Source organism: Thalia democratica, chromosome 7 (assembly GCF_965202585.1).
Source record: "Thalia democratica chromosome 7, ktThaDemo2.hap1.1, whole genome shotgun sequence".
Taxonomy (NCBI): Eukaryota; Metazoa; Chordata; class Thaliacea; order Salpida; family Salpidae; genus Thalia; species Thalia democratica.
The window spans coordinates 43,377,549-43,405,168 of NC_139171.1; the positions used below are offsets into that span (position 1 = coordinate 43,377,549).

At 26.1% G+C, this 27,620-nt stretch overlaps 1 protein-coding gene across 1 annotated transcript in view; it reads left to right on the forward strand.

Moving 5' to 3' along the window:
- The window catches only part of LOC145840600 (NPC intracellular cholesterol transporter 1-like), a 50,577-nt gene that overhangs the window by 13,554 nt on the left and 9,403 nt on the right, over positions 1-27,620 (forward strand). The window contains exons 7-23 of the mRNA XM_082947906.1: positions 565-670; positions 776-933; positions 3,518-3,659; positions 4,098-4,209; positions 4,439-4,625; positions 4,773-5,010; positions 5,139-5,343; positions 11,143-11,327; positions 11,553-11,665; positions 11,918-12,042; positions 12,942-13,101; positions 14,402-14,666; positions 19,115-19,238; positions 22,596-22,729; positions 24,215-24,279; positions 24,530-24,718; positions 26,409-26,578. Coding sequence (XP_082804032.1) covers positions 565-670; positions 776-933; positions 3,518-3,659; positions 4,098-4,209; positions 4,439-4,625; positions 4,773-5,010; positions 5,139-5,343; positions 11,143-11,327; positions 11,553-11,665; positions 11,918-12,042; positions 12,942-13,101; positions 14,402-14,666; positions 19,115-19,238; positions 22,596-22,729; positions 24,215-24,279; positions 24,530-24,718; positions 26,409-26,578 — 2,678 coding nt within the window. The remainder of the gene's footprint in view (positions 1-564; positions 671-775; positions 934-3,517; positions 3,660-4,097; positions 4,210-4,438; positions 4,626-4,772; positions 5,011-5,138; positions 5,344-11,142; positions 11,328-11,552; positions 11,666-11,917; positions 12,043-12,941; positions 13,102-14,401; positions 14,667-19,114; positions 19,239-22,595; positions 22,730-24,214; positions 24,280-24,529; positions 24,719-26,408; positions 26,579-27,620) is intronic.

The following is a 27,620-nucleotide window of genomic DNA, read 5'->3' on the forward strand; positions in this document are numbered from 1 at the left end:
TTCGTTTGTTTTTTTTACGAAAAATAGATACCGATAAAGTTTTATTTACCATATATACTTTTAAAGAGTTTGACTTTTAATTAAAAACCTAAACTACATTTTAGTTATTCAAAAATATATGCAAACTATTTACTTTATTATTTTCTAACTACTTAAAAGCAAAACGTGAACAAAAAATCTTACTTAAGTTCACTGTACCAACCATTTTTAGAAGTAACTATATCTTAAAAAAAGTATTAATAAGAGTTTCTGCAACTAACTTGTAATAAGGCTTTGATACATTATCTTAGGTTAAATTACATTCCACAAAAAAAGCTGTTACCTCCTTAAAATATTCAATCTTAATTGATGAAAAAGTTTCAATCATAGACAAATTTACTGTATTCGAAGTTTTTTAAATAACAAGTAAATGTTGATAATTACATTTGAAAAAAAAAATAAGAAATTACGAAGATTCCCTGAAATATAGTAGATGTATGCATGTGTTTATGTATTTTTTACAAACTGAAGTTAGCTATTTTTTTTTTTTTAGTAAATACTAATAAAAGACCTAATTATCGACAGTTTTGAATCTAATAATTTACTATGTTGCAATTTATTCAACTTCTCGTTCTCAACATGATAACAATGTATCTGAATTTATCAACGATCTTGGCAACACTAACGACAAGTTTGTGTTTTTATAATTTATTTTGTGTACATAGTTTAAGTAGGCTATACAAAAAGATTTACATTTTATAGGTTTAAAATTAACGTACAAAAATTATACTTACAGAGAGTATTCTGGGAGCCGTTTGCTCAACAACAAAATATCGGTTGAACAAGCAAGTTGCTTAGATAAACTTAGAATAAAAGTTGACAACTTTTTATACAAAGTTTTTAGAATGATAGCGACTTTTTGTGCTTACAACCCAATCAAAACTCTAATTCTAGGTTTGTAGTGTAATAATTTTTATAACGCTTTTAGTATTATTAAAAATATATATACTTGTATTGTGTGTGTTTTAACTAAGGTATTAAAACATTTATTTTCTTACTATAAGCCATTCAAATACAAAGTACATACTTCAATTCAATTAATGAATCGCAAACGATAAGTATTGAATTGAAATAAATAAAACCCTAAGCTTTTGAGAGAACAATGTTTTTAAGTTTTTTTTTTAATTCAGTAAGGTTAAACAACTTGCAACAAAATTTTATCTTATCTTATATTAGTGTAATTTTTTTGTTGAGTAAAGATAACTACTCTGAAAAACTGCATAAGAAACCAAGTTTTGTTTCATAATCAAAATTTAGTGTTTTTTAAAATCTTATTAATAAATTTCTTTAAACTCATTTAAAAGTTTAGTAATATTATTTCAAAGTTATTTATGATTGAAAGTTAAACTTAGTTTTTTATTTAATTTTAATTATGACAGTTTTCTTTGTTCAAGTTGCGTTAAAAGTTTTGATATTTTATAAGGCAATAGTTAAAATTTCTTGTTTAGATTTTTTGAACAGTCTGTTAATTTTAAATTAATGTTTTTATAATTTAGACTTAAAATTACTTTGGTTTCACTACATACTACTTACTCATTTGCATCATTTAGTTTTCTATTTACATGAAGGTATTAACAAGTCACACAATTTTATTAAATACATAGTTATTATTTTAATAACTAAAACCTTATTCATAGTTTATATATTTTCTAAAAGTGAATTTTATTTTTTATAAGTTATAGTTTAGATCTTATTACTTGGTTGAAAAAGATCATAAAACATTCCTAAGTATCTATAATTTGTAAAATGGTAGTTTTTGTAAAACTTTCTACATCATTGTTTTAAAAATATTTATACTATAATTTAAAAAAGCGATTTTAATAGCATTTGTTGTAGTTTAGATAAATGTCTTTTATGTTGTAAATAGCCTTGGAATTAGGTATTTAAATATAATTTTTATACAGTAATCATTCCAAATCACACTTTAAGTAACAAACAAAATGTTAGTAATATATATAATATATCTTATAAAAACAATAGCTTTGTTAGGATTGAGAACTAGACAGAATAATAACGGTGTTTAGTCGCATTTTTAATAAGTACAGCCGATTTATATTTAATATTTAAAGCTGTTTTAAATTTATATAAAATAAATTTAGACATTTGTCATAAAACAAAACAAGAATTTTTAGTATTTTTGAACAAAAACTACTTAAAAACCTAGAATTTCTAATATTTTTTACAATATAACAACGAAACTTTTACTAGATATAAAAAATCTATCAAATACAATAATTTTTTTGTATCGTTTAAAGTTATTTTTTCCACGGGCGCGCGTCTAGTACAGTGGGCATAAGGACATAATTTGAAACTTACCAGGGTTGCCAAAAAACCTTGTATCCTTGAAAAACCTGGAATTTGACAATTTAGGCAAAAATAACGTAGAATTTGAGACACTAAAAATATTGGAGCTTTAAACAAAATCACTATAAAACCTGGAATTTTAAACAATTTTTACATGTGAAATTATGAAATTTTATTTTCAACACGAAAAATCTATCATTGTATTATATGTATTTTTTTTGGTATCATTAAGTGTTTTTTTATATAACAACTTTTAAGTAACGTTACAAAATCTTTTAAATATGATTTATTATTTAAGATAGTTTTTTACATTAAATTTAGCTTTATACTAGAAATGAATAAAAAATCTAGTTCTTTCACTACCTTAGAAGAAATTCAGAATACCTGGAAAAATTTTCAAATAAAATTTTACAACCCTGACTTATACTAGATATCCTAGAGTTTATGATGAAGAGCTAAACAAAAGATCTTAGGCGTGTTTAATGGTAGTTTTTGTTAAACCTTATTGAAGGGGGCAAATGCTTTTTTATTTCTCAAAGGGGTCATTATGAAAAAATGTTTTAGAAAGCCTGATCTAATTATATATATGTATAAGTAACACTATTAGTACAGTTACACAAAATGAAGACGACAAAATAAACTAATAATAGAATAAATATACTTCTAAAGTAAATATTTGTTTACCATATCTTGCCACAGTAAGTACCACATAGTATGTTTGAGCTTTTATTTATAATTTCATCATTTGAGTCATTGTCGTTTTTTCTCAAATAAGATTTCGAATATGCTGTGATTAACTTAAGAGGTAGCTTAATTAATTTTAAATTTAACGATCAGAATCAGTTAATACAAATTAAGAATTTTTTTTTACAAATATAAGTTCACAGAGCTTGTTTAATAGATGTATATGCTTCTTTTCAAATGCTTCTACTACACAGCAACCACTTAATAATTTTTATACAGTATATTTTTGACGAGCGTTTGTTTTTTCGTTTTCGTTACTTTACTTCCTAGAGTAAGTATAACTTTAAAAAAGGTTTAATTGCAGCAATTTTGTTGCCTTTAGGATCACGTCAGAGTTTATGATGTAATCAATCCATTTGATGCTTAATAATGTTTTAGTATAGCCTCAAGCTAAACTAAATAAATCTATTAACTATTAATATTTTTTAAGGTTTTATTGTAGTTCTTGTCTGTGGATTGGGATTTATAAAAATTAAAGTAACAACTGACCCAGTTGAGCTTTGGTCGTCACCTACAAGTGATGCCAGGATAAATAAAAACTATTTTGATATGCATTTTGGGCCATTCTACAGGTTTTTCATACATTTTATATTTTAAACTACTCTCTTATAACTTTAATTTCAGACTTCCAAGATCTTTATGTGTTTTATAGTCAATAAGAAGCTTGTTGGCACAAACGATTTGTAGAAAACGTTAAATAATTTTTATGAATTTTATGATTAGATACGATTTATGGTGATATCATAGGGGTGTTGAGCAACTAAACTACGTTATGTTTATTTCTTATACTTAGTTCATCCGTTTTAAATTAATTTGCAGTTTTAACATTGCATAGTTTTTAACTAAACTACAAAAATACAACTTTTGAAGTATTTTATGTTATTCTACATCCCTTATGACGTCATCATAGCTTATAATATAAGTATCTTTAGCTATATTAATTGATTCTTACTAGGTAAAATTTTTTTTTAAATTTATTTGCATAATGAAAGAAGTTTTTTTTTATGAAGGACAGAACAGCTTATAATAACCGCTCCTAATTCAAACTACTCTATATACACTGACTCAAATGGCATTGACTGGCAGTTTGGACCTGTTTTGCAACAAAGCATCTTGCACGAAGTAAAAATTTTTGTTCAAAATTAGAAAAAAAAAATCTATTTAAAGTATTACTTTTAAATTAGATAACTTATTAGATATACTTTTAAATTTTATCTAATGTTTTTAGGCAACTAACAAAAATGATTGATTTATTGTTTTTGTTAAAAGTATTTGTGTTTAATATATAAACATATTTGAAAAAAAAAAGTTCTATTTTAGCAATTAATAAGTAAAAAAAATCTTAAAACAGATTTTATCTCTGCAAGAAGAAATTTTTGACATAAAAGCACTGTACAATAACAAAAACATCACATTACAAGATATTTGTTTGAAACCTCTTGAAGGTTTTAATGATCTATGCTCTACAATGTCAGTTGTAAACTACTTTCAAAACAAGCACGAAAATATAGATAAAACAGACGATTTTGGTGTTGCTGGTTTGTAATTAAAACTTTTCAATACTTTAATAATTACTATTTCAAAGGTAACAATAGCTACAAAATAAAAATTTATAAAGCATATACAAACAAAAATACTGTTACGAACTAAAATTAAAACTAGTTACGTTTAAAACTATTTTGTAGATTACCACGATCATCTTATTTCGTGTTTGAAATCACCGCAGTCTATTGATGACGGAATCGACGACATCAATCTGTCTTGTCTTGGTGATTATGGAGGTCCGGTTTATCCATACGTAGCACTCGGCGGGTATCCAACTAAAGAGTATTGGAAAGCACGAGCAGCCATTGTTACTGTGCCTGTAATTAATTATTACAATGACACTGAAAAAGTTGAGCGTGCTATGACTTGGGAAAAAGAGTTGGTTGTTTAGTAATATTTTATGCATACATTTCTAAAAATAAAGTATTTGATTATGTTGTTCTTCTTTCATAAACTACTTTTATAACCTTAACCCCGTAATAAAAATAAAACAAATTTTCTTATAGGTTTGTGAGTTTCATGAAACTGTACCAAAACCGGCCAAATACTAATCTTTCTATAGCATTTTCATCAGAACGTTCAATAGAAGATGAAATAAATCGAGAATCTAGTGCTGATGTTTCTACAATTATTATTTCATATCTACTTATGTTTGCTTATGTAGCAATATCTCTTGGGAGATTCAGAGGATGCAACTTTAATAGAGTATTAGTAAGTGAAATTATCAAGTTAATTTAGTTCTACCTTGAAAAACATTTAATTTGACAATCAGTAACTTAACGTAAATTATGTATATGTAATTAGTATTATAAAACACTAAGGTATTTTTTTGGCCTAATTGTTTCCCTATCCTATTAAATAAGATAGTTGTGCAATCAATTTATTAAATAGACAGGGTTGCCACTTTACCTGGAAAAACCTGGAATTTGACAATTTAGGCAAAAAAACTGGAATTTTGAACAAAAAACCTGAAACTTTTTAAGTTAGAGTTTTTGTTAATTTTTAACAAAAAGTAATATTCAAAAAAAAATTAATAATGTTAGGATACTTAGTTTTTATGACTTATAAATCTGTAGTTTTAGCTTACTTTGTTGTTATGGAAACAATAATGTTTTAACATTAACTTTTTGTTGATATTGTTCGTGAGTGGAAGTCATTAGGAAAGAAATAAAAGCCGAACTTTTTACTTGTAACAAAAATTTTGCAATTTTTTGTATGTTATCATTATTCTATTTTAGCACAAGATGAATTTAATATACTTCAGAATTTTTTTTTTTCATAAAATTTTTCTAAAAAGTTTTATAAAGCTTGAAAAATATTATTAAGATTAGTTACAATATATGTATATTTTAATGAAATAGCAGTTTCACTTGCTGTTTCATTAAAATATACACAATCATTTAATATCATAGTTTAAATAGATTTAAAATATCAAATAATTATTCAATAAAATAGTAAACAAGAATTAATAAAGATAACACGTTCAAACTAAGAAAAAAATTAAGTAGACTTTTAGCTATTTGTATTAAACCATCATAACGGCTTTTGAACAACCATCTTAGAAGAATTTAGTACAGGTTCCAACATGATAAAATAAATTGCAATACTTCAGGGTTGCCACTCGGTCAGGAAATCAGGAAAAGCCAGGGAAAGTTTTAAAAAATAACAAAAGTCAGGAAAAAATGGGGGGTTTTGAAAAAAAGTCAGGAAATTTGATAAAATTTAAAAAAAAGTCAGATTTTGTCAGTTTTAGTTTACAAAATTTCTTGTTTTCCAAAGCCTTTAAATGGTAAAAATTATTTAAAAATCCTTTTAAGTCAGAAAAAAATTCCAAAATTTTCCTAGAAATTTACAAAAATATTTAATTTTATTTTCAATGTCTTCATCTGGTGTAAATTAGTAAAATATTCTTTATAAAACTGCAAAAATTTTTATTAACATATTGAACAGCTTTATATAGTTTCAAGTGTTAGATTATGTATTTTAGAATAAGTTTAATTTAAGAGTTTGATTTTTAAAAGTCAGGAAAATTTTGGTAAAAAGTCAGGAAAAGTCAGGGAAATTTTTCTCAGCTTGTTCAGTGGCAACCATGATACTTACAGTAACTCTTAAGTAATTTATATCTTTTAAACAGCAGTGTTTTTAACTAAATAATAACTTAATACTAAAACTTATCAAAAACAGATGTGCTTTCAAAAACCTGGAAGAAATTCTGAAAAAAATTGGAAAACCTGGAAAACTTTTTGAAAAAACGAGCGGCAACCCTGAATAGATAATAACATAAAATTTAATTCTAGCAGCGTATTGCTAGAAATACTCTGGTAGAAGTCATTGTCATCAAACTTAATCTGCTCCTGTTTGATTTTAATTTTACTACATAAGTTAGTAACGGATTTGGTATTTTTCAATTTATTCAATTTTAAAACATAACTCATTCAATTAACTAGCTTATTTAAAATTTTCTTAACTACTTGACCAATATTTGGTTTAGACATTTTATTTTTTCTAAAATTTGTTTGTCAAAAATTCAGATTTGTTATTTCAATTGTATATAAGCTTCCATGTTATAGTTGAAATTTTATGGGTAAAATTTTTTAACTACTTTTAGTTTTTGTGCTTCTATATTACTCTTTTCTACTCAATTACTATTACACGTTTTGCAATTTGATTATCTCGAGCGGTTTTTTGTAATGCTTAAAGCTCTATTTTACATATGTTTAACTATTTTCCAGCAAAGGTAAATAACTTAATTGATCTTCTTATTTAATTTAAACCATAAACCATTTTTATAAACAACGTTTTTTTTATTTTTATGATCTTTAAACATATTATCAAATCATATCAATCCTTTTCAAACCTTTCTAGATGTTTATCTTTTTTAAGATTTTCTATTGATGGAAAAGTTCCACCATATTCTTTTTTAACTAGTTCCTTATCATCCAAATAAAAATAGATAACTTTCCATCAAATTATACCAACTAGTTAATCAGTCATTTGGTAAGTTTTGACCAAGTAATGTTTACTGTTACTTAGTGGTACATTTTTAATGAATACCCAAGATAGATTGGCGTAAGTCTGAAGTGTTTGCAGTCATTTTGTTACTTAAGAGGCTTTAAACACAAAAAAATGGTGTTAAATTATAACTCTTTTTGCTAACTAAATGTGAAAATACAGAGGCTCTCCACAAGGAATTATAGAGTCCAGTACATATTGTAAATAAAATTTTCTATTTATGACAGGGAAGCAATTGGATAAAAAAATCGTAGTGTTTTATAAATAATATATATTTGCAACTACAATTCCTTGTCAAAAGCCTCTCTACTTTCACATTTTTTAGCTAAAAGAAGTATGCAGTTAATTTAGTTTTATACACAGAAACAAACCTTGTACAGCTGTTTCAGTGTTTAACATGCGTTGATCAGCAATACATTTATTCATTAAAAAGAAAATTATAAGCATACGTAAAAACTTGTATGAAATTATATTTCATGTAATAATAAGATAAACACAGTCATTTTTAAGTAAATTGCTTGCGGTAATGTAAACAATCACTTCACAGTTCGTTCCTTTTGTTTAGAGATTGCGGTTTTTTCACATTTAAATTTTTTCAAGATAAAATGAAGATAAAATATGAAATACTTAAAAGCTCCTTTTTGCAAAAGTGAAGCGACGCGGGTTTCTATAAATTGTAAAAAAAAATGCTGAAGATCCGTCATACAGTAAGTTTTGTATAAGGAAAACACTAAAACTATTCTATTTTTTGTATGCTAAACATGAAACAATAAAAATGGCATACTATTGTAAACTGTTAGATATGGAAAATAAAAGCGATTCTGAAAAATAAGAATGTCTTGTTGATGACAAAAGCTTAACAGAAAATGACACCAGTTATTTTGTTGGCTCGACCGGATTTTCTTTCAAAAATTGCTACACAAAACACAAATGCAGTTTAAAAAATGAGTACCGCTTTTGTCAATGCTTCAACTTTATAACATTTGGGTGGAAATTGTTTAACCTCTGGATCCAATCTTGGCTAACATTTTTCTTTGCTACCTAGAAAGTGAGCTATTTTCGAACTGTAAGTCTTATTGTGTATCTTCGATACGTACATGACACTTTTGTTATTTTTTAAAATGAACAAAAAATTTATAAATTACTTCAACAATTCTTACAAAAACCTTAAGTTTTCAAAAAAGGAAGAAAAACAGAATATCTCATTAAATTGTTTAGATGTTTGTGTCAAGCGATCAGATCAGTCAATGGTGAACTTCTTGCTAAAATCCATTGAAAATTAAGTTCAGAGGCATTATATGCTCCTTGGCATCTTGTAGTACGGTCAAGCATAAGTTAGTTGTTTTAACGGGCATGGTGAAAAATTTCACTAAACTTTGTTCTCATTACTATCTTGAAGGCGAGTTTGAAATACTTTTAAATACTTTCCTATCATTTAGCTATCCAGATAACTTAGTATCAAAATTTATAACAAGAACAAAAGTTCAACAGCTTTAAGAATGATTGGCCCTCAGAAGTGTCCAGTGTATCTAAAACTTTCTTATCCAGGTAATGTTTCTGAGGAAGTATACTAAATTTTTGCTCTATTTGTTTAAGAACTATTTTTCACACTAACTGGCCTTGAAGTGGAATTTACAAAAGCGTTTCACTCACCCAAGAAAAAAGTAATATTATTTATAAATTAAGTTGCCTGTGTGGTAGTGACTACATTGGAAAGACGTCTCAAAGATTTCATTTACGATTTGATCAGCATGTGCCAAAAATATTAAAATGCCGGTTTAATGGTCTGTCGGAAAAACCTGAGAAAAACTATTTTATGCGATTAGACAACACCAGTATAATTCCAAAAAAGAGAACTTTTCAGTTTTAATACGAGCTAAGAATTCTTTTCAGCTACATATTCTGAAAGCCTTATGTATTCAATCATTTAATCCCAGTTTATTTATCAGAGAAAGTTTGTTTATCAGACTAGACTTATTAAGGCCATAGGGGGGTAAACCATGTTTTTACAAGTTGGTCTGATTTTATAGAGTTTTTTCTAAGCTTCAAGATGCTTTTTATCGTTTAAAAAAATTCCAATTATTTTTTGAGATATGACCAGTCAAAGTCGGGCCACATAATAAGTTCCCTATGGGAAGGGGAAACTAAAACAGCGAAAAAAGACTATTTCATTTAAAATCTATCTCCTCCTACATTTTTCAAGCAATCTTCTTCAAAGTGAACAGTCTAATCTTTATACAATAACAAAAAAACGTTACTTTGGAATTAAAATAAATTTTTGTAAAAACTTTTTTTTTTTTGAAAAAAAAAACACTTTTTTTTTTTAATTTTTGTGATGAATTTTTTTTTTTTAATTATTAAAAGATTTTTAGTTAATTTTAAAATTTCCGAGAAAATTGACCCCAAAAAATTTGCGGTTCATACGTTTATATCAAAAAATTTTTACAAAAAATAAAATATCTCAAAAGTTAAATGACGTTTTTGAATTCTATAGTTTTATAGTGATCGTTTTTTTAAATATTTCAAAAGTGTAATTTTATTATTGTAAGCTTTATCGTTATTAGTTTTCACTGTTATTTTAAAACTAATAATTTTCAATTTTAAACAGTAGTAAGTTTTTCTATCTCTAACATTAAGTTAAATTATCAAATTCTAGCTTTAACCTCAATTATTATGTAGTTTTTAAAATTTATAAACGTTATCACTACAGTAAACTTTTATTTCAGTTTAATTAACTAAATACAGTTTTCGGTAAGTCTTGGTCGAAATTACTTGAATAAACAATAATGAAATGTGTGTTGTTATATGCTTTGAATAAGTTATGCACCAGGAAAAAGTTTTTCAAATTTTATAACAGTATGTTAAGAAGTTTTAGAATAATAAAATTAATTTTAGAATTAATTGGCAAATATAAGCTAGAACGAAATACTATTACAGTCTGAAAAATAGGTGTAAATTATGTAATGCAAAAAAAAAATTAAACGAGTAAAAATAAAAGTTTCTGAACAGAAAGAACGCTGTCAACCGAAAAATATAGGCCCTTCTGATTGGCTAAAATTTAGCTTTTGTTTGTTTTAAATTTTAATTAATATACTTTTTTTTTGGATATATTTGTTTTATGTTTGGGTAAGGTGGGTTAGGGATAAGACTTAAAATTTAGAGTGAAGTAGGTTTGAGATAGAAGTTTAGAGATGTTATTAATGTACTGCTGTATTATTACTTTACCTCCTTTGCATAAATTTATAAATGATCAAAACTCCAAAAAACTTAGTGCTGCAGCCGACGCAAGGAAACAAGCTACAAAACGGTTTTTTATATTAGCATAAACTTTCTGTTTTAAAATCTATTTTAAAAACGCTGAAACAACTGTACAGGTAGAGTTTATTATTGGCACCTTGAAAAGTGGAGAGCCTCTTTTATCATTCACTGACTTACATAGAAAGTAGTGATTATATAAAAACTATATGTACTTTACTACTCATTATAATCTCTACGCAGATAGAGCTACAATTAACAGTTGGATTGAGTGGAGTTATTATTGTTTTTTTCTCTGTTATTATGTCATTAGGAATATTTTCGTACTGCAATGTACCAATAACCCTTATTATAGCTGAAGTCGTACCATTTTTAGCTTTGGCAGTTGGAGTAGACAATATTTTTATCATCGTTCAAAAGTATCACAGGTTAGTTATTTAGTCATTTATTTCTAATTCGATAATTAAAAGTCTAGTTTTTTGTAAAAATACACTTATAAGCTGTGGTAATAGCAAACGTATTAAATATTTTCATTTTAGATTTTACTATTTGTAGTAACCTATTAAAAATAGTTACAACAATACTTTATGTTGAAAAAAATGTAAAAGTTCTACACTGTACTAAATGAAAATCTAATTTCTATTATTTTGAAGAGATGAACGACGCTCAGGGGAGTCTTTGGAAGATCAGTTGGGAAGGATTGTAGGTGAAGTTGCACCAAGTATTTTCTTGAGCGCATTAAGTGAAACAGTTGCTTTTTTTCTAGGTTTGTTGTCATAGCTTGAAATTAAACAATAAATATAAAAAGTATTTTAATTAACTTATGTTAATTCAAAATACTTTTGTACAAGTTTTCAATCATTTATATTATTCATTCAATACTTTTTAGTATCATGTTAAACTAAATAATCCGAAGACTTTATTTAATTCACAACTAAAATTATTATCACACTTTTTTTTTGCTTATGCTGTAAATAACTACTGTAAAAATTGATAACGTTTTTTTATATTTATTCAGGGGGATTATCGACCATGCCTGCTGTAAAGACTTTTTCTATGTTTGCAGGATTGGCTGTTTTTTGTGATTTTTTGTTGCAGATCACTTGTTTTGTATCTATACTTTCATTAGATGCCCGACGTAAAGTTTGTTCAAAATTTTTCTTTTAGCTTATTTAAACTAAGATTTTGTTACTTTTAAAATCTAGTTTAAAAATTACCGTTAGTCTAAACTTCAATCAAAAACTAAGTTTTAACCAATTACAAATAATAGTCTACTAAATGTATTTATTTATATTTCCTAATTATCTTTTTTTATCTACATTAAAAAAGTAAATAGGCACAGTTCTATTTGTTTACAACAAACTAGGAATGACTATTTTTTTCACAATTTAAGTTACAAATAAGTACATAAAAGATATTTTAAGTTATATACTTATATATTTTTCTAGGTAAAAATAGAATGAGATAAAATATAAATTGTTTTTAAATCTAACTGAAGTTAAACAGTGAAATGGATTAACTTATAAATAATTTTAATAATTCATTCTATATAAAAACTTAAACTTGCTCCGTACTTTAGAGTATTTGCTTTAAATTATTTGTTTTTTAAACAACGCCGTTTTCTCTTTTTTTTGCTTAAACTTTATTTACTTTTGAAGATAGTATTTAAGCATTTAAAGTTTAAAAGTGATACTTAAAGATATTTAATTTAATGATATTTTGATAAGTAAGAGTTGTTAAATAAGCATAAATTACAAATCAAAAAATACAATTAGATAAGAGCTGTTTTGACTGTATTAAAATCTATATAAGCTATAATTTATTTATCTGTTATTGTCATTTGATAAGTATTGTAAAAACTCTGGATTTAGTTATATATATTTTTAATACCTATGTATAATTTACCATATATAAAATTAAAGTAAATATTGATAAATATTTTTTTTGTAAAATCGCAATTGTAAATAAGTTTTGTGTGTAAAAGTATTATCTGTAATAAGGAGTTTATTTTATTTAAATTGAATGATATGCGTTGTTTGCAGGAGAAAGGAAAGTATGATTGTGCATGTTGCTTACCAACTGGTGAAGTTCAAGTTGAAGAAGCTTCGAAAGAGGGTTATTTATACACAATATTCAAAAACTATGTTGCTCCTTCTGTTTTAAACAAATATGTGCGACCCATTGTATTATACATATTTATTGGTTAGTTAATTTCAATCATCTGAAATATTGATAACTTGTCTATTATATACTTTTGTATTGAAACTGTTTGTAATTTATTTTAAAGCTTTATCATAGGTGTACTTTTTAAGTTTTTTTTACTATAGACGGTATAAAGTGAGATATATTTTGTCAACGAAACACACAAGTGTAATTTTTAAAAACTATGTTTGTAAAAATGATAAAACTTTAAATAGAATGAGTTATAACCAAATTAGATTATAAAATTATTTTTATAAAGTATTAGCTGTTTATAAATAGGTTTTGTATGATCAGTTCTTGTTTATACCCAAGCGAACTGAATCTAGTTTTTTAAAAACCTAAGTGATGTAAGTATATTGCATAGCTCATGTGTTAGATATTTATGATAAGTTAACAAAAACTTTCAATACTTTTAAGTTAATAGCTTTGCATACAAATGTGATTTACAAACAAGATACTTATTTAAAATAATCTAACCTGTAAATTAACCAAAGCCAATTTAAGTAATGATAAATTATTTACAAACTAAATTGATCAAGGTATACAGTTTAATACGAGACATCATTTTTATTATGCTAAGTAACTAGATAAATTTTTCAAAATATCTTATATTGCACATAAGCTTTACTTATTCGATCAAACTGAACAAAAAATTTAAAATCTGAAGTAAAAATCCTTTCATATAAGTTTAAAATAGTTAAAAATTCAATTTTATGTATTATCTTAGTTTTAATTTTTGAGTAAAATAACTGTTTTAGTTTAGATTGAAATAATACTTGACACCTAAAACAAAATTTCTTAACTCTTGCTTCAAGTAAAAGTAAAATATGTTTATACCTGAAAATCAAGACTAACTAAAAGATTTCAAAATTTTACAAAAGAGATCTTTTTAGAATAAAGGTTTTTTTTAATAAATTAGTTACATATATAATTTTTTGATTTCAATACGTTAAAACTTTCTTTTAAGTTATTTTTAGTTTTTGTTCTATAGTTGTTAATTTTAGTTATATATGTACTTATTTTTAATCTTAGTTTTGTAAGTACTTTCATACCTATGTTGTTATTGCAAACCAGTTTTTATTTCGGTCATTATCAACAAAGTTGACGTGCTTCGCGCCATCAATAATAAATAATGAACTTAACCACACGACCAACAACAACAGCATTGCTATTAACAGGTGCTGCTGTTGTTGATCCTGTGGAAAAGTTCATTATTTATTTTTATTAATGCAAAGAAATTGATGAGTAAATTCCTTAAATATTAATTTTTTCCGAACTTAATTTAATTTTTTCTCATTAGGTGTTGCTTGCTTCAGTGTTGCCAATCTTCACAATGTTCAAATAGGTCTCGATCAGTCTCTTTCGATGCCACGTGATTCTTACGTCCTTACTTACTTCTCGTCCATGAAAAAGTATCTGTCTACTGGTGCTCCTGTTTATTTCGTCGTAAAGGACAACCAAAGGTACGAACTAGAAGATCAAGCGAACCAAATATGTGGAGGAAGTGGTTGCAATAACAACTCACTTGTTGCTACTATCAATATCGAATCATATCGTTCTAACGAGTTAGTTTCTCATTCATTTAGCTTTATTTTTAAGAAAGACATATTTTGAAGCATTATATTCTAAGAGCAGTTTTTTATTACAAGTTTAGGTAAGTTATAGTTTATTTTCACAGTTTATTATAAACAAAACTGTGTTGCACTCAATTATTAAGATATAAGAGATCATCAGTTGTCAAAATAATAGGGATGATTTCTTATATCTAAATATAGGTAATGAGTGAAATATGTGTAACTTACAGGGGGAGTGCCCGGGAGAGGTGGACACATTAGTGGCCATTCTAAATCGTGGGAAGGTTTTCTAGAGGGTAGCTTTGCTACATCTAGACTAGAGGGGGATTTATAGTTAGGGTCCATGTTAGGTATAATTGAGACTGAGATAATTCAAATAAATAAAGTCGATGTAAGATAATGAATTTATTAAGCTTTAAATTCAATACAAACAAATACAAATCTACAAGATAGGGAAATTAGTCAAATATAAAAAATACTTTAAACAATTATTAGTCCTAACAAAATTGTATAAATCAGTGAATAAGTCAAATATAAAATACCTAGCAATGTAACAGTATAAGCCCCTAATAGAATTGTAGAAATAGACAGTTAAAAAAATTATTTTATTTTGAACTTGAAGCTAACTGCTGAGTTCAAATTCAACTGTTCAAAATCAAGTACAGAGTTTGTGTTCAAATAAGTAACAAGTTTAAATCAAACTAGCTACAAGTGAGCTGATTGCACCACTCAAATCCAAATACATAACTTGACTTCCAACAAGTTCAAATCAAACAAGCTATAAGTAGACTGATTCCACCACTCAAATCTAAATATAAAACTTGAGTTCCAACAGGCTACAAGTTCATATCAAATGAGCTATAAGTGGACTGATTTCACTTACTCAAAACCCAAAAAAAGGATTTGTAGCCTGACAACACTGAAGTGACTGCAATAATAAGAAATTAATATATTTTCCTTTTTTTGCAACATCAATGCAGTTTTATGCATAACAATAATAAGTGATTAGCAATGTGCTGATTATGATTGGCTGTACAGTTTCATTTTATATTCAAGACAGGGATGCATTACATATGCACAAAGGGACACTTTTACACGATGGGTCATTTTTGTACGAGAGTAAAAAAAAGTTACCGACCGAGGGTTAGGGTTAGCGGGTATACTATCAAAATCCACCCGTGTTCAGAATCCACCTGATATATTTTTAAGTTTATTTATTTTATTTACTTTTTGCATTTTTACGTATTTTTTATTTTTCACTATCACTGTTACCCCTAACCCTTACCCTCAATCGGTAAGCGGTTCTCGAATTTGACTGGGTGGATTTTGATCGCGGATGGATTCCGAACGTGTCCTGGGTTAGCGGTAACAGTGATAGTAAAAGTAATGATTAAAAAGAATAAATAATAAAAATCACTATTAAACAACAAAAATAAGTTGTTAAAAAAAAAGTTGTAGACCGAGGATTAGGTATAGGGGTAACAGTGATAGTAAAAATAAATTATTTTTATAAATTTAATAATTTTAAAATATTCAACCCTTGCAAAAGTGACCCTTCGTTCAAAATTGTCCCTTCGTGCATATTTGACTCCTACCCTTAAATATAAGAGTGAAAAATTGGTTTGTTTATAATAAACTATGAATATAAAATATAACTAATCTTTTTAAAGCTACTTAAGTTAAGTACTTTCAATAGTTTAATTTAAAGCGAATTACAATAACAAGTTTAAATAAGCATAATTAAATATTTTAAGCCCAAACTAAACTAAGTATTTTAGTAAGAAGCTTTTTTCTAGCCATTTTTAGAAAAACTTATTGGTATTTTCATTACTTTTTCAAGTGCATAACTGAAATTAACATTTACACAACACATTGATTAACTAGTAAAATTTTTATTTAGCCCATTCAACCAAGCCTCGTCAGTATAATATCTCAATAAAAAAAAATTGTATTAAAGTACATATAAAATAAAAAATTAAAATTTAAGGTTACAAAATGCCATTTACATAAAGTGGACTTTAAAGAAAGTATAAATATAACTAGATGTTTTTGCTAGATAGTTTTATAAATTATATCATATATATTTACAATATATTTTATCTATTGTAACCGTTGAATTAAACTACACCATTTAAAGTGCAAAATACAGAAGAACACTAAATATTTTTATAGCACTAAACTTTTTTCTGACTTGTTTAATGGTTTTTTTTAACTTATGCTTTTATTCTTGCATTAAAAAGATGTTTAAGAAGAATATATAAATTTATGTTTGTATACAAAGAATGTAGTAAAAATGTTTATTTATACTTAATTTATTTTTAACTCATTTTGATTCAAAAAGTGTATTAAAGTTTTATTTCAGCTTTTAAAACAGAACAAATGTTTGTATACAAGTGAATACAAAAAATATGTATCATGATTTTTTTGTATTAGAATATTTAATTTATTACATAATGTAGCATTAACTTAAAGTTCATAAACAGAAACTACTTATTTTTAAAACGAAAGATATTTTTGTACGTAATTAAATAACTGTTCTCTGTTTTGTATATAAAACAGACATTAACTTTTGGATCTTTGAAAGTATTAATTTTTAAGCGAGATCAGTTTAAAAAATTGCTCGCACGGTTTTCTAAAAACGCTCGGTTTAAATACTTCTGTTAATTTTCATTTAAATGAGTATTTTGTAAACTAAACTAACAAATTAATTAATTATCTAAGTTACTTTTTTTCATGAAAAAATACAAATAAAAGAAAAGGATACAAATAGTAACATCTAACCCCCCTAGTATTGTACATCAACCATAATACTGACCCATAAATTATAGTATAAATAATTTACAGTATATAACTGTATTAAATTTGAAGACTAAGTAAGTTCTGTATATTTAAACTATAAAACGAATCAATTTGATTACGCGTTTAATTTTGAAAGTTTTACTATCTTTTAGATATAATGGTGTATATAATTTGCCATGCAATAGTTTTCCGTTAATAATCGTGAGTAGACTTCTATTTTTCTTCACTTTTTCAAGTTTTTTTTTCTCAGACTAGCCTGATAAACAAACTTTTTCTGCTTATTAGGCTTTATTGATTGTTACACAAAGCTTCTAGAATATGTAGCTCATAAGAGTTCTCAGCTAGCAATAACATTGAAAATCTCTCCTCGTAGTTACTGGCACACTCATGATTATCAACTAAGTCAAATCGCAGAAAAATAGTTTTTCTCAGGTTTTTCCAAAAGACCTTAAGACCAGCTTGTTAAGATTTGCACATGCTGTTTAGCAGAAAAAATTCGTTTACCAGACTAGACTTTTTTAATATTTATATTGTGTAGTTTTAAAGTAGTCGTTTTCTTAGATACTTTTAAAATTTAATTTTATTGTTGTAAGTTTTTATTGTTCGTTCGTTTCAGTATGATTTTAAATCAAAAAATTTTCAACAGTAAAAAGTAATGTTTCTCTAACATTGACATTTAGTTTTTTAAGTCTAAATTTACATTCTATTGTTATGTTATTTTATGTTTTAAAAAGTTTTAAACATTTTTATTTTAATATAATTAAATTTCAGTTCAATTTTCAAAGATATAATTTTTATAAGTTTTCGTTGAAAGTAAAAAGTATAAAAAATAATGAAATGTGTGCTGTTATTTGAATAAGCTAGTTAAACTGTTATACATACAGCATAAAAAGTTTTAAATTATCGTGAGTTATAAATGATAGTAAATCGCTAAGTTACCCCTCCCTTTGTATTACTTTTAAGTACCTTTTTTATCATTTATACAAAGCAGTAAGTTTTGTTTTCAATTCATATATGTATCTTAAATAAAAAAGCTTTTGAAATTTTTGAAATAAAATTCCAGGTTCTTTTATAAAAACTTGTTTGTTAACAAGTACTAAGACAAAAAATGCTAAAGAGCTAGTAAATACTTCTATATTCTACAGTCTTTTTTAAGCACTACTAAAATATCTATAAATATATACTAAACCTAAATAAGCACAGTTTATCGAAGCTAAACAAATAAACTAATTTAATATTATATGAAAAAAAAAACTAGCTGCGTGCCTGATAAGCACATACACAAACGCTTTTATTTTAGTAAAAAATGGTTTTCTTAAAATGATACTTATCTTATGAAAAAATGTTACTGTTTAACGTTGTAAGGTTATTTCACTATAGTTTAATCTTAAGAATATTAAAGCTTTTCAAAATTTGTAAGTCTATGTTTATCACTTAATTACTAGAATGTTTCTCCTTAATAAATAAAGTAGCATCTAAATCAATAAGTTTTTGTATCATCAGAATATTTTTATGATTTTTGTTATAGTCATGTTATCAGTAAAAATCTTAAAGAATTTAACTTATTAGAAAATTATTAATGAAGTTGAATATTTTTTAAATTTTTTTTAGAGTTGTTAATTAAAATTAATCATGAACAGCTCAACTATAGCATATCCAGCTAGTTCTTGGTTAGACGATTACTATGATTGGCTGCTTCCGTTGTCGGGTTGCTGTAGATTCAACCAATCAAGTCTTGACGACAAGCAGTTTTGTAATGCTTCAGTAAGACTTCACTACATAGTTTTACCATAAATATATTTATAAGTTATAAAATATATGTTACGAGATCTTCTCTAAACTATTTGTAAATTATTTTTATCAAAGTGAGTAAAGATTATAAGAATTGAAAAGTCTCATTTTTTTTAAAGATGCCTGTTAAAATTATGAAAACTTTTTTTGATATTTTCTCGAGTTTTTTTTTGATGTTTGTCTATAAACTTGATATAATGTGATCAAGACATAGGGTTGCTATAGTAGAAAAATAAACTAATAAGCTGTTATTCTCTAATTAAAATCTCTCTTGGTTAATATTTTTTATTATTTAGAATAACTTTTTTTCAATAATCCTTATTTTTAAATTCTATTTGAAAAAAAACAATTTTATTTATGAAAGTACTGAAATCTGATTAAATATATTCGAACACTACAAAATGTCAGAGAGCAGATTTATTATAATTTTTTCAGGATATATCCAAACGGGAACGGATCAAATTGCATAAAGAAAATTTTGCACCAAGGGTCATTTTTGCACGAAAGTAAAAAAAAAAAAACAAAAAAAAAAGTTACTGACCGAGGTTTAGGGGTAACAGTGAGCGTAAAAATAAAAGTATAAAAAATAACTAATAAAAATTATTATTAAAAAAAAAGAATAAAGATAAATTAATTATAAAAAAAGCTATTAAGGGTTAGGGGTAACAGTGATACTAAAAAAAATAAATTGAAATAAAAAGATAATTAATAAAATACAAAAGATAAGTTACCGATCGAGGGTAAGGGTTAGGGGTAACAGTGATAGTAAAAAAAAAACAAAAAAAAGAATTAATAAAAAAATTCAACTCGTGCAATTTTGTACGCTATGAAAATTCGACAGCTACCCGTAAAAACTGTTTAAAATTCCATGTTTTCTAGTGAATTTTGTACAAAATTCTATGTTTATCAAAATTTAACAAATTCCATGTTTTTCCAGTTTTTGTGACCACCCTGCCTGAGTTGTCCTAAGTGTAACAACCATAGGGTTTGTACGCAAACCTTTGCAATTTTAGACTGACAATTTGTTCACAAAGTTTTATTTTTACTGAAAAAGTAACAGTAATAGTATAAATAAAAATATAACTAATAAAATTTAGTATTAAAAAAACAAGAAAAATGTTAAAACAAAAATAAATCAATTTAAAATAAATTAAAAAAGCTACCGACCGAGGGTAAGGGTTAGGAGTAAAAGTGATAGTAAAAATTAAAAGTAAATAAATAATGAAAAAATAAAAATAAATAAGTTACCAACCGAGGGTAAGGGTTAGGGGTAACAGTGATAGTAAAGTTAAAAAAAATAATAATAATTAAAAATTAGAAATAAATAAAAAATTCAACCCGTGCAAAAATATCCCCTCGTGCAAAAGTGTCTCCGTGCAATTTTGTCCCCTCGTGCAATTTTGATGCCTACCCATCCAAAAATTATCTAGTACACTTTCCCTTTTAAATGGTTGTAAGTTTACATTTTGATCAACTTTGTTCCTTGGAAGTAACCTACAGATTTTGGTATTTTAATGATCTCTTTGAGTCAAAGTACTAGAACCGTGTTTATATAATTTTATTTAATTATTTGAGTTTTTTTTAGTGATCTATGATAGTTTTATTTCTAGTTAGTGGTCTACAGGATCCGAGATCTGGATCCGGCTGTTTTTTGCTTTGATCCTGATCCGGCCGGATCCTAATTTAAAAAAGATCCAGATCCAGTTGTTTTGGAAAGACTTTTCTTTATTTGCGATCAGCTCCTTTTAGTTTTATATACTTAGATTATTATGTTTTGAATGTTTAATATATGTAATATTAGTCAAGCGGAACAGACTAATTAAAGTTTAGTTAATTCAATCATTTGTCGTAGACATATAAGTACATATATCCATTAGAGTAGAAATAGTGAATTGTTAATTTAAATTTTATGGCAGATTAAATTCTTTTACTGACTATATAATTTATTTCAGTTTGTTAAAAGTCTTTACAATTTTAATTCAACTATTTTATTGTCATTTAAATATATTAAATAATGTAAAAACTCTACAAATACAGCTCATTTAATATTTAATTACTTAACTTTAAGAGGCAGCAGTTGTTCAACAATTTTTTTTAATTTTTTACTTTGCAAAATAAGTTTCTTTTTAGCAAAATAAGTTAAGATTAAAAATAGTATATGGTAAAATAATATATTTCGGTGAAAAGTTTAAAATTTTGTTGAACCACTGCTGCCTCTCAAAATTGTACTAACCTACTATTTTAAATAATTTTTTCTGTATATACATAAAAAGAAATTTCTTAAGGATAATTTTTATATTAAACTAGAATGTCAGCCACAAACTCAGTATACTAAGTACATTCAGGGTAACTCTGGATGTTTTTTAGTTTTTTAAACATTTTAGATAACTCAAGAGACTAATGCCTAGTTAAACATTGAAAAAAAAAAATAATGCTTACTAAGTTTTATATAAAAAACTCTGGGTAGTTTTAAGATTTTTTAAACTTCACAAATGTATTTTAGATGTTAAATGAGAATAGAATGTACTAGTAACACTACCATTATATAACTTAATTTGTGTTATATGACCAAATTTATTGAAAGACTTGATTATAAAACTTCAATTTTCTTTTATCCATGTGGTTATCTCTTTTTAAACTTTGACAAATTATCACAACATAAATTTTTTAAACATCAAATTTAGCGGAATTTACATATTTTTTGTTATTTTTTAAAAGAAAAAAGTTTATAAGGTATAAGTATGTATTCCCCATCTTCTGTTTTTTTCTGAAAAAGTTTATTTTCAGAAGCTAGTAACTTGTACGAATAAAAGCGAAATCGATTGCTTTTAAAAAGCGGCGAAAAACTTTTATTTCTTCATCACAACTTAGAAAAAACAAGAATAGGTTTCTTTGTAGCTTAATGGCGTTGATATGAGTAAATGTTATTTACAAGTTGAATTGTATACAAATTTAAAAAACTGCCGCATAGACTTATATTTAATTTTAATGATATTACTAAGCTTGTCTAGAATTGCAACAAAAAAATAGTTTACTAATATAACAAGCTACAATTATTAAGAGTAAATTTATACATAACTGGTTTGATAATAAACTTATAAATAGCTTGAATAAATTAAAAGCTAGCACATCCAAATAAAACTAAACATGTTTAACTCAATAGAAATACACCTTTTTTGCTAGCAATTTGTTGCTTGTATCACTTTTTATCTATTTCGAAGGTATTTTTGTTTTATTTAATTATTCTAAAATTGCATTATTTATTAATGTATACAGGAGGCTCAAATACCTAATTTCGTTATATAAATGCAGACAAAAATTACTTTGCAGATTGAATCTGAATCTTGCACGTCATGTAGAAACTTTGTTGAAGTTCGTGAAAATGTGCGTCCTAGTGCTTCAGAATTTATAGATTATTTACCTTGGTTTTTGAACGACAACCCTGGCATAAACTGTAGTAAAGGGTTAGTGTTGTATATAATTATTAAGTTTTTGTGACATTTTAAATGTTTATTTTTATAAGCTCGTTATTATAAAATAAAAAGTGTTGACTCTAAATTGCTTGTAAATGTCTAGATCAGCGGTCGGCAAACTGCGGCCTGCGAGCTTGCTTTTACTATAAATTGAATTTTACCCGTGAAAAGTAGACATTTATTTTCTTTATTTAGCCCGTGACCACCTGCCGACCTTGGCTAGATCTAAATGTCATTCTAATAAGTAAAATGGTTAAAGTTCTTATTATAAGCTACTTTTCCAAATAGTTTATATATGAATTAGTACGACGAATAATAATTAATTAATGCTTTTAAGAAATAGGTAATAAAAAAGTTTTTTGTATAAATAATCAATATTTATATTTTGTTATCATTAAAAAGTCCATACTTAGTAGCATACGCAACTGTTATTCTGCAGCATGTACAGTTACCTCTCGCTTATTTACGCACATTGTGTCCACAGAAAAACCGCGTAAAGATACGAGAGATCGTAAAGATACGAGAGGTACCAAATATACTTACTATAATGGCTGTTTTTTGATATTGCTTCTAGTTAAAAGCAGACTGGAGACTTTCTCACTTTTAAAAAATTTGTTTAATTTATTTATAAATATGAAAACAAAAGATAAAACTATACATATATCTAAAGAAAGGATTTAAACTTATATAAAATAATAATACTTATAGAAAATTTTTACTAAATTTAATAATAAGTAGATTTTATCTTTATATATATGTGATTTATTTGATACTAAACATTTATATTCTATTCTACTTAGCAAATTCAATTTATAGTTAAGCATTTGTGTTAAATGTAAACTCTAAATTAATCAGTATCACTGCTACTTTTTGCTAGGAAGTTTCATAAGATTTCGTTTTTAGATGTTTGTTCATATATAGGGCAAGAGTGCTGTATTATTGGTTTGTGTTTTAAACTTTCATTATACTTTCATTATTTAACACAGTCATATTTCTTTAATTTAAACTCTTATTGTTAACAAAATTTCTGATATACTAAGGTATAACTAAATGTTTATCAATTAGTCAAGGAACATAAGTTTACAAAGTCTAAAGATATGATGAAGTGAGTTAGCATATTTTACATTAAAAATATAAAATAAACCTAATTTGTGCAATATTAAAAAATACTAAAATTTTTTTTTGAATTTTTTAGAATTCTAAAATGCGTAACTAAACGAGAGTGCGTAACGTCACGAGTGCGTAAAGATGCGAGAGGTTACTGTATTTAATTTCTGCTTACCGATTTGAAAAAATATTCATCTATTTCATAATTTTGATATTGACCGTAAGCTTTTAATTTTAGTTTATTAATGAATGTATAAACAGTAAAATTACAGTAGCAGTCATAATTTATATATAATATGTAAGTACATACAGATAAATAGTAAATCCTTAGTAATCTTTAATAATATTTTAGTATTCTATAATTTTTAGTGGACATGCTGCATACAATAGCGCAGTAACAATAATAAACAATGAAACAAGCGCTAGAGTTGGAGGTTGGCTTATGTAAAAATTTAACTTGAACTAAGTATCATGATTAACCTTAATTTTATTAAACTCGATAACTGACAGAAAGTGTTGTTTTTTATTTGTTTTTTTCTTTAATCTGACTTAACTAAAAATAAAAATTTACTATTTAATTTTTTTATGTTTTGTCTTTTTTTTTATAGTCATGTCGTGATAATAAAATTCTTTATGATAAGTGTTTAAACTAATAAAATAAATTTGATAAAAAAATATTTTTAGCTACATATTTTATGACGTATCACACTATCACGAGAACTTCTAGCGATTTCATTTCTTGCTTAAAACAAGCAAACAGAATTAGCGAAGAAATATCCCGGAATACATCAAGCCAAGTGTTTCCATATAGCGTTTTTTATCCTTTTTATGAACAGTATTTAACTATTGTTGAAGATACTATTTTCAATTTAGGTAAGATTTTGTATTTTACATAAATTTTTCATGTTCGAAGAGTATTGTGTGGCATAGTTGCACTAATAGGTTAAAAGCCACACAAGTTTAAACAAACAAACGTTTTGCATAGCAACATTAGCATTTTTTCAACTCGGTTATGTGGTATTTGAGATGGAGCAAGGCTATGTAAATTAGTTGACGCTCTGTTCAACATTGAAGCATCTACTCATATATGTATAGTCTACCGTTTAAGGTGTATGCTACTTATATTTTGATATGGACCTGGTTATAATTGAATTTAACGCGCTAATACAGTAATATCCTAAGTTAGTTCTTTAGCTAGTGTTTAGACTGAATTAGTTAATTAATATAGTAGGTTTATTGTACTTATGCTACTGTTTAACAGGAAGTAGGTTTATAAAGTTGTTAGATAACTTATACTACTGTTCAACTGAAAGTAGCTTTATAAAGTTGTTAGATAACTTATACTACTGTTTACCTGGAAGTAGGTTTATGAAGTTGTTAAATAACTTATACTACTTGTATAACTGAAATCGAGACTGTGAATTAAAAGTGTATTAACAATGAACAAATGTGCGCAGAAAGTAAAAATTTATTAACACATAAAGATAAAAGATACAATAAATTTTACTAGAAAAATAAAAGACCTCGTCCTAAGAGCCTAAGTTAAAAACAATCGACATCTTTATGCTAGTAACCAGGGGCGTCGCGTGGGGTGTTGCACTGCCGCAATTGCACCACCTTAAAATTTTGTAAGAAAAAATTCAGTATCTATAAATTTTTCGTTATTTTTAGAACAAAATATCTTATAAACCTCCAATTTGGAAAACTACCATTTTGTTCACTTCACTGCCGCAAACTCTTAGCTGACTGTCGCAATTGAACTCAAAACAGCAAAATTTCTTTAATAATTACCGAAAAATCAATATCTTGCGGTAAGTAAGCTAAGTGGAAAAAAGCAGAGGCAACTCGAGCAGAAGCAACTCGAGAAGAAGCAACTTGAGCAGAAGCAACTCGAGAAGAAGCAACTTGAGCAGAAGCAACTCGAGAAGAAGCAACTCGAGCAGAGACAACTCGAGCAGAGGCAACTCGAGCAGAGGCAACTTTAGCAGAACAAGTCGAGCAGAGGCAATTGAGCAGGGACAACTCAAATAGGGGCAAATCGATCACGTTAAACTCGGATTTTTTTTTCTGCACCACCTAAGAAAAATACTACGCGACGCCACTGCTAGTAACGATGTTTAACAAACTGCTAAAACATGCATGGTTGCTCGTAAGAGACAATAACAAAGCCTACCGCATTCAAACGAATCGAGTGCTGATCAACATAAGATATTTTGAGAGAAGTGAACGAAATAAAAAGCGACCAACTCTCTACCTCTAATCGCGGCAGAGTGTTACAAATAAATTTCAATACATAGCTCATACTTTTATTTTATAGTAAACTATAACGTATTCAAACTTTAATTTAACTGAATTAGTCCTTACAACGATAAATATATTAATTAAAACTACCATTATTTTTAATACTTTTTGTGGTAAACCTTGTTTTATATTAGAAATATTCTGTAAGATTAAGGAATTTTCTAGTTATAGTTTATTAAAAGTTCTAACATTATTTACTGTTCGTTTTAATTATAAGTCTTCTTTTTAGAATTTAAAAATAAAACTTAAAAAATTCAAACAGTCGTGTCCCTGGCTGCAATTTTCGGAGTAACTTTTGTACTGCTTGGACTTGATTTTGTATCAGCTTTGTTTGTTTGCTTGACGATCAGCATGATAACAGTGGATATGTTCGGTGTCATGTACTTATGGGATATTCCACTCAATGCTGTCTCTCTCGTTAATCTTGTTATGGTAGTTAAGTTGTTTTTGTAAATTAATTATTTAGAATAAAATACTTAAGGAATATCGGACTATATATTTGACGGACAGTTAATTATTTAGTCTTTTTATTAAAAAGAGCTTTTTTTTAGTTACAATTAGCTTAAACTTTTTTTTAACGCGTTTAATTATGCTATTTTTATAGTATCCACCAGAGGCGTAGCGTGGTACTTAAGTCAGCAATTTTTTCCAAAAAATCCCCTAACTTAAGACTTTTGTCATTAGCTATAAAAAGATATTTTTTAAGTAATATGATTGAAATAGTTTTACTAAATAAAATAAATTCGAAGTTACTGTTCTGAAAATACTTATATATTTCACAATTAAAACATTAAAAAAAAGACTTCATTAGAATTACTTATAATTGCAGAAATATAACTTACTAAATAAAAATTACTTTTTACAATTTACAGTAAACTTTATATCTACAAAAAATAACATATTTAATAAAACGAAAGTATCTGTTTTATTAACGAAAAAAATATCAATCTCATTTATATACAATACAACAGTGATAACAGCACATCATTGCACATTATATATATTACATAAAAAAAATTTAGCAAAAGAAAATGAAATGTTATAAATAGAATAGATTGCTTGTTTATTTAATGTAAGTTAGAAAATTAAATCTGAATTATAAGAAAGTTAAAGCAAGATGAACTAAGTTTATTGCATATTTTTAAATTTTGATTCAATACGAATCAAAAGTTGTCAAAAAAGAAACATATTGAATGACAAATGTAAAACACAAGACATAGTGAAAAACTGTTTTATGGCAAGTTTGAAACGTAAGACTTTATGACAGTAAAACTAAATATCTAAATAACAAGAAAAAAGCATAAAAAAATATTTTTTCAACGAATTAATAAAATACAAAAGTCTTTATATTTAAAAAAATGTTCTATTGCAAGTAACTTGAAAAACAATACCAAAGTTATTAATACATTTTTTAAAGCTAAACCTTTCATATAAAATAGCTAACTATTTTTAATAATAATAAGAAAATAAAAAT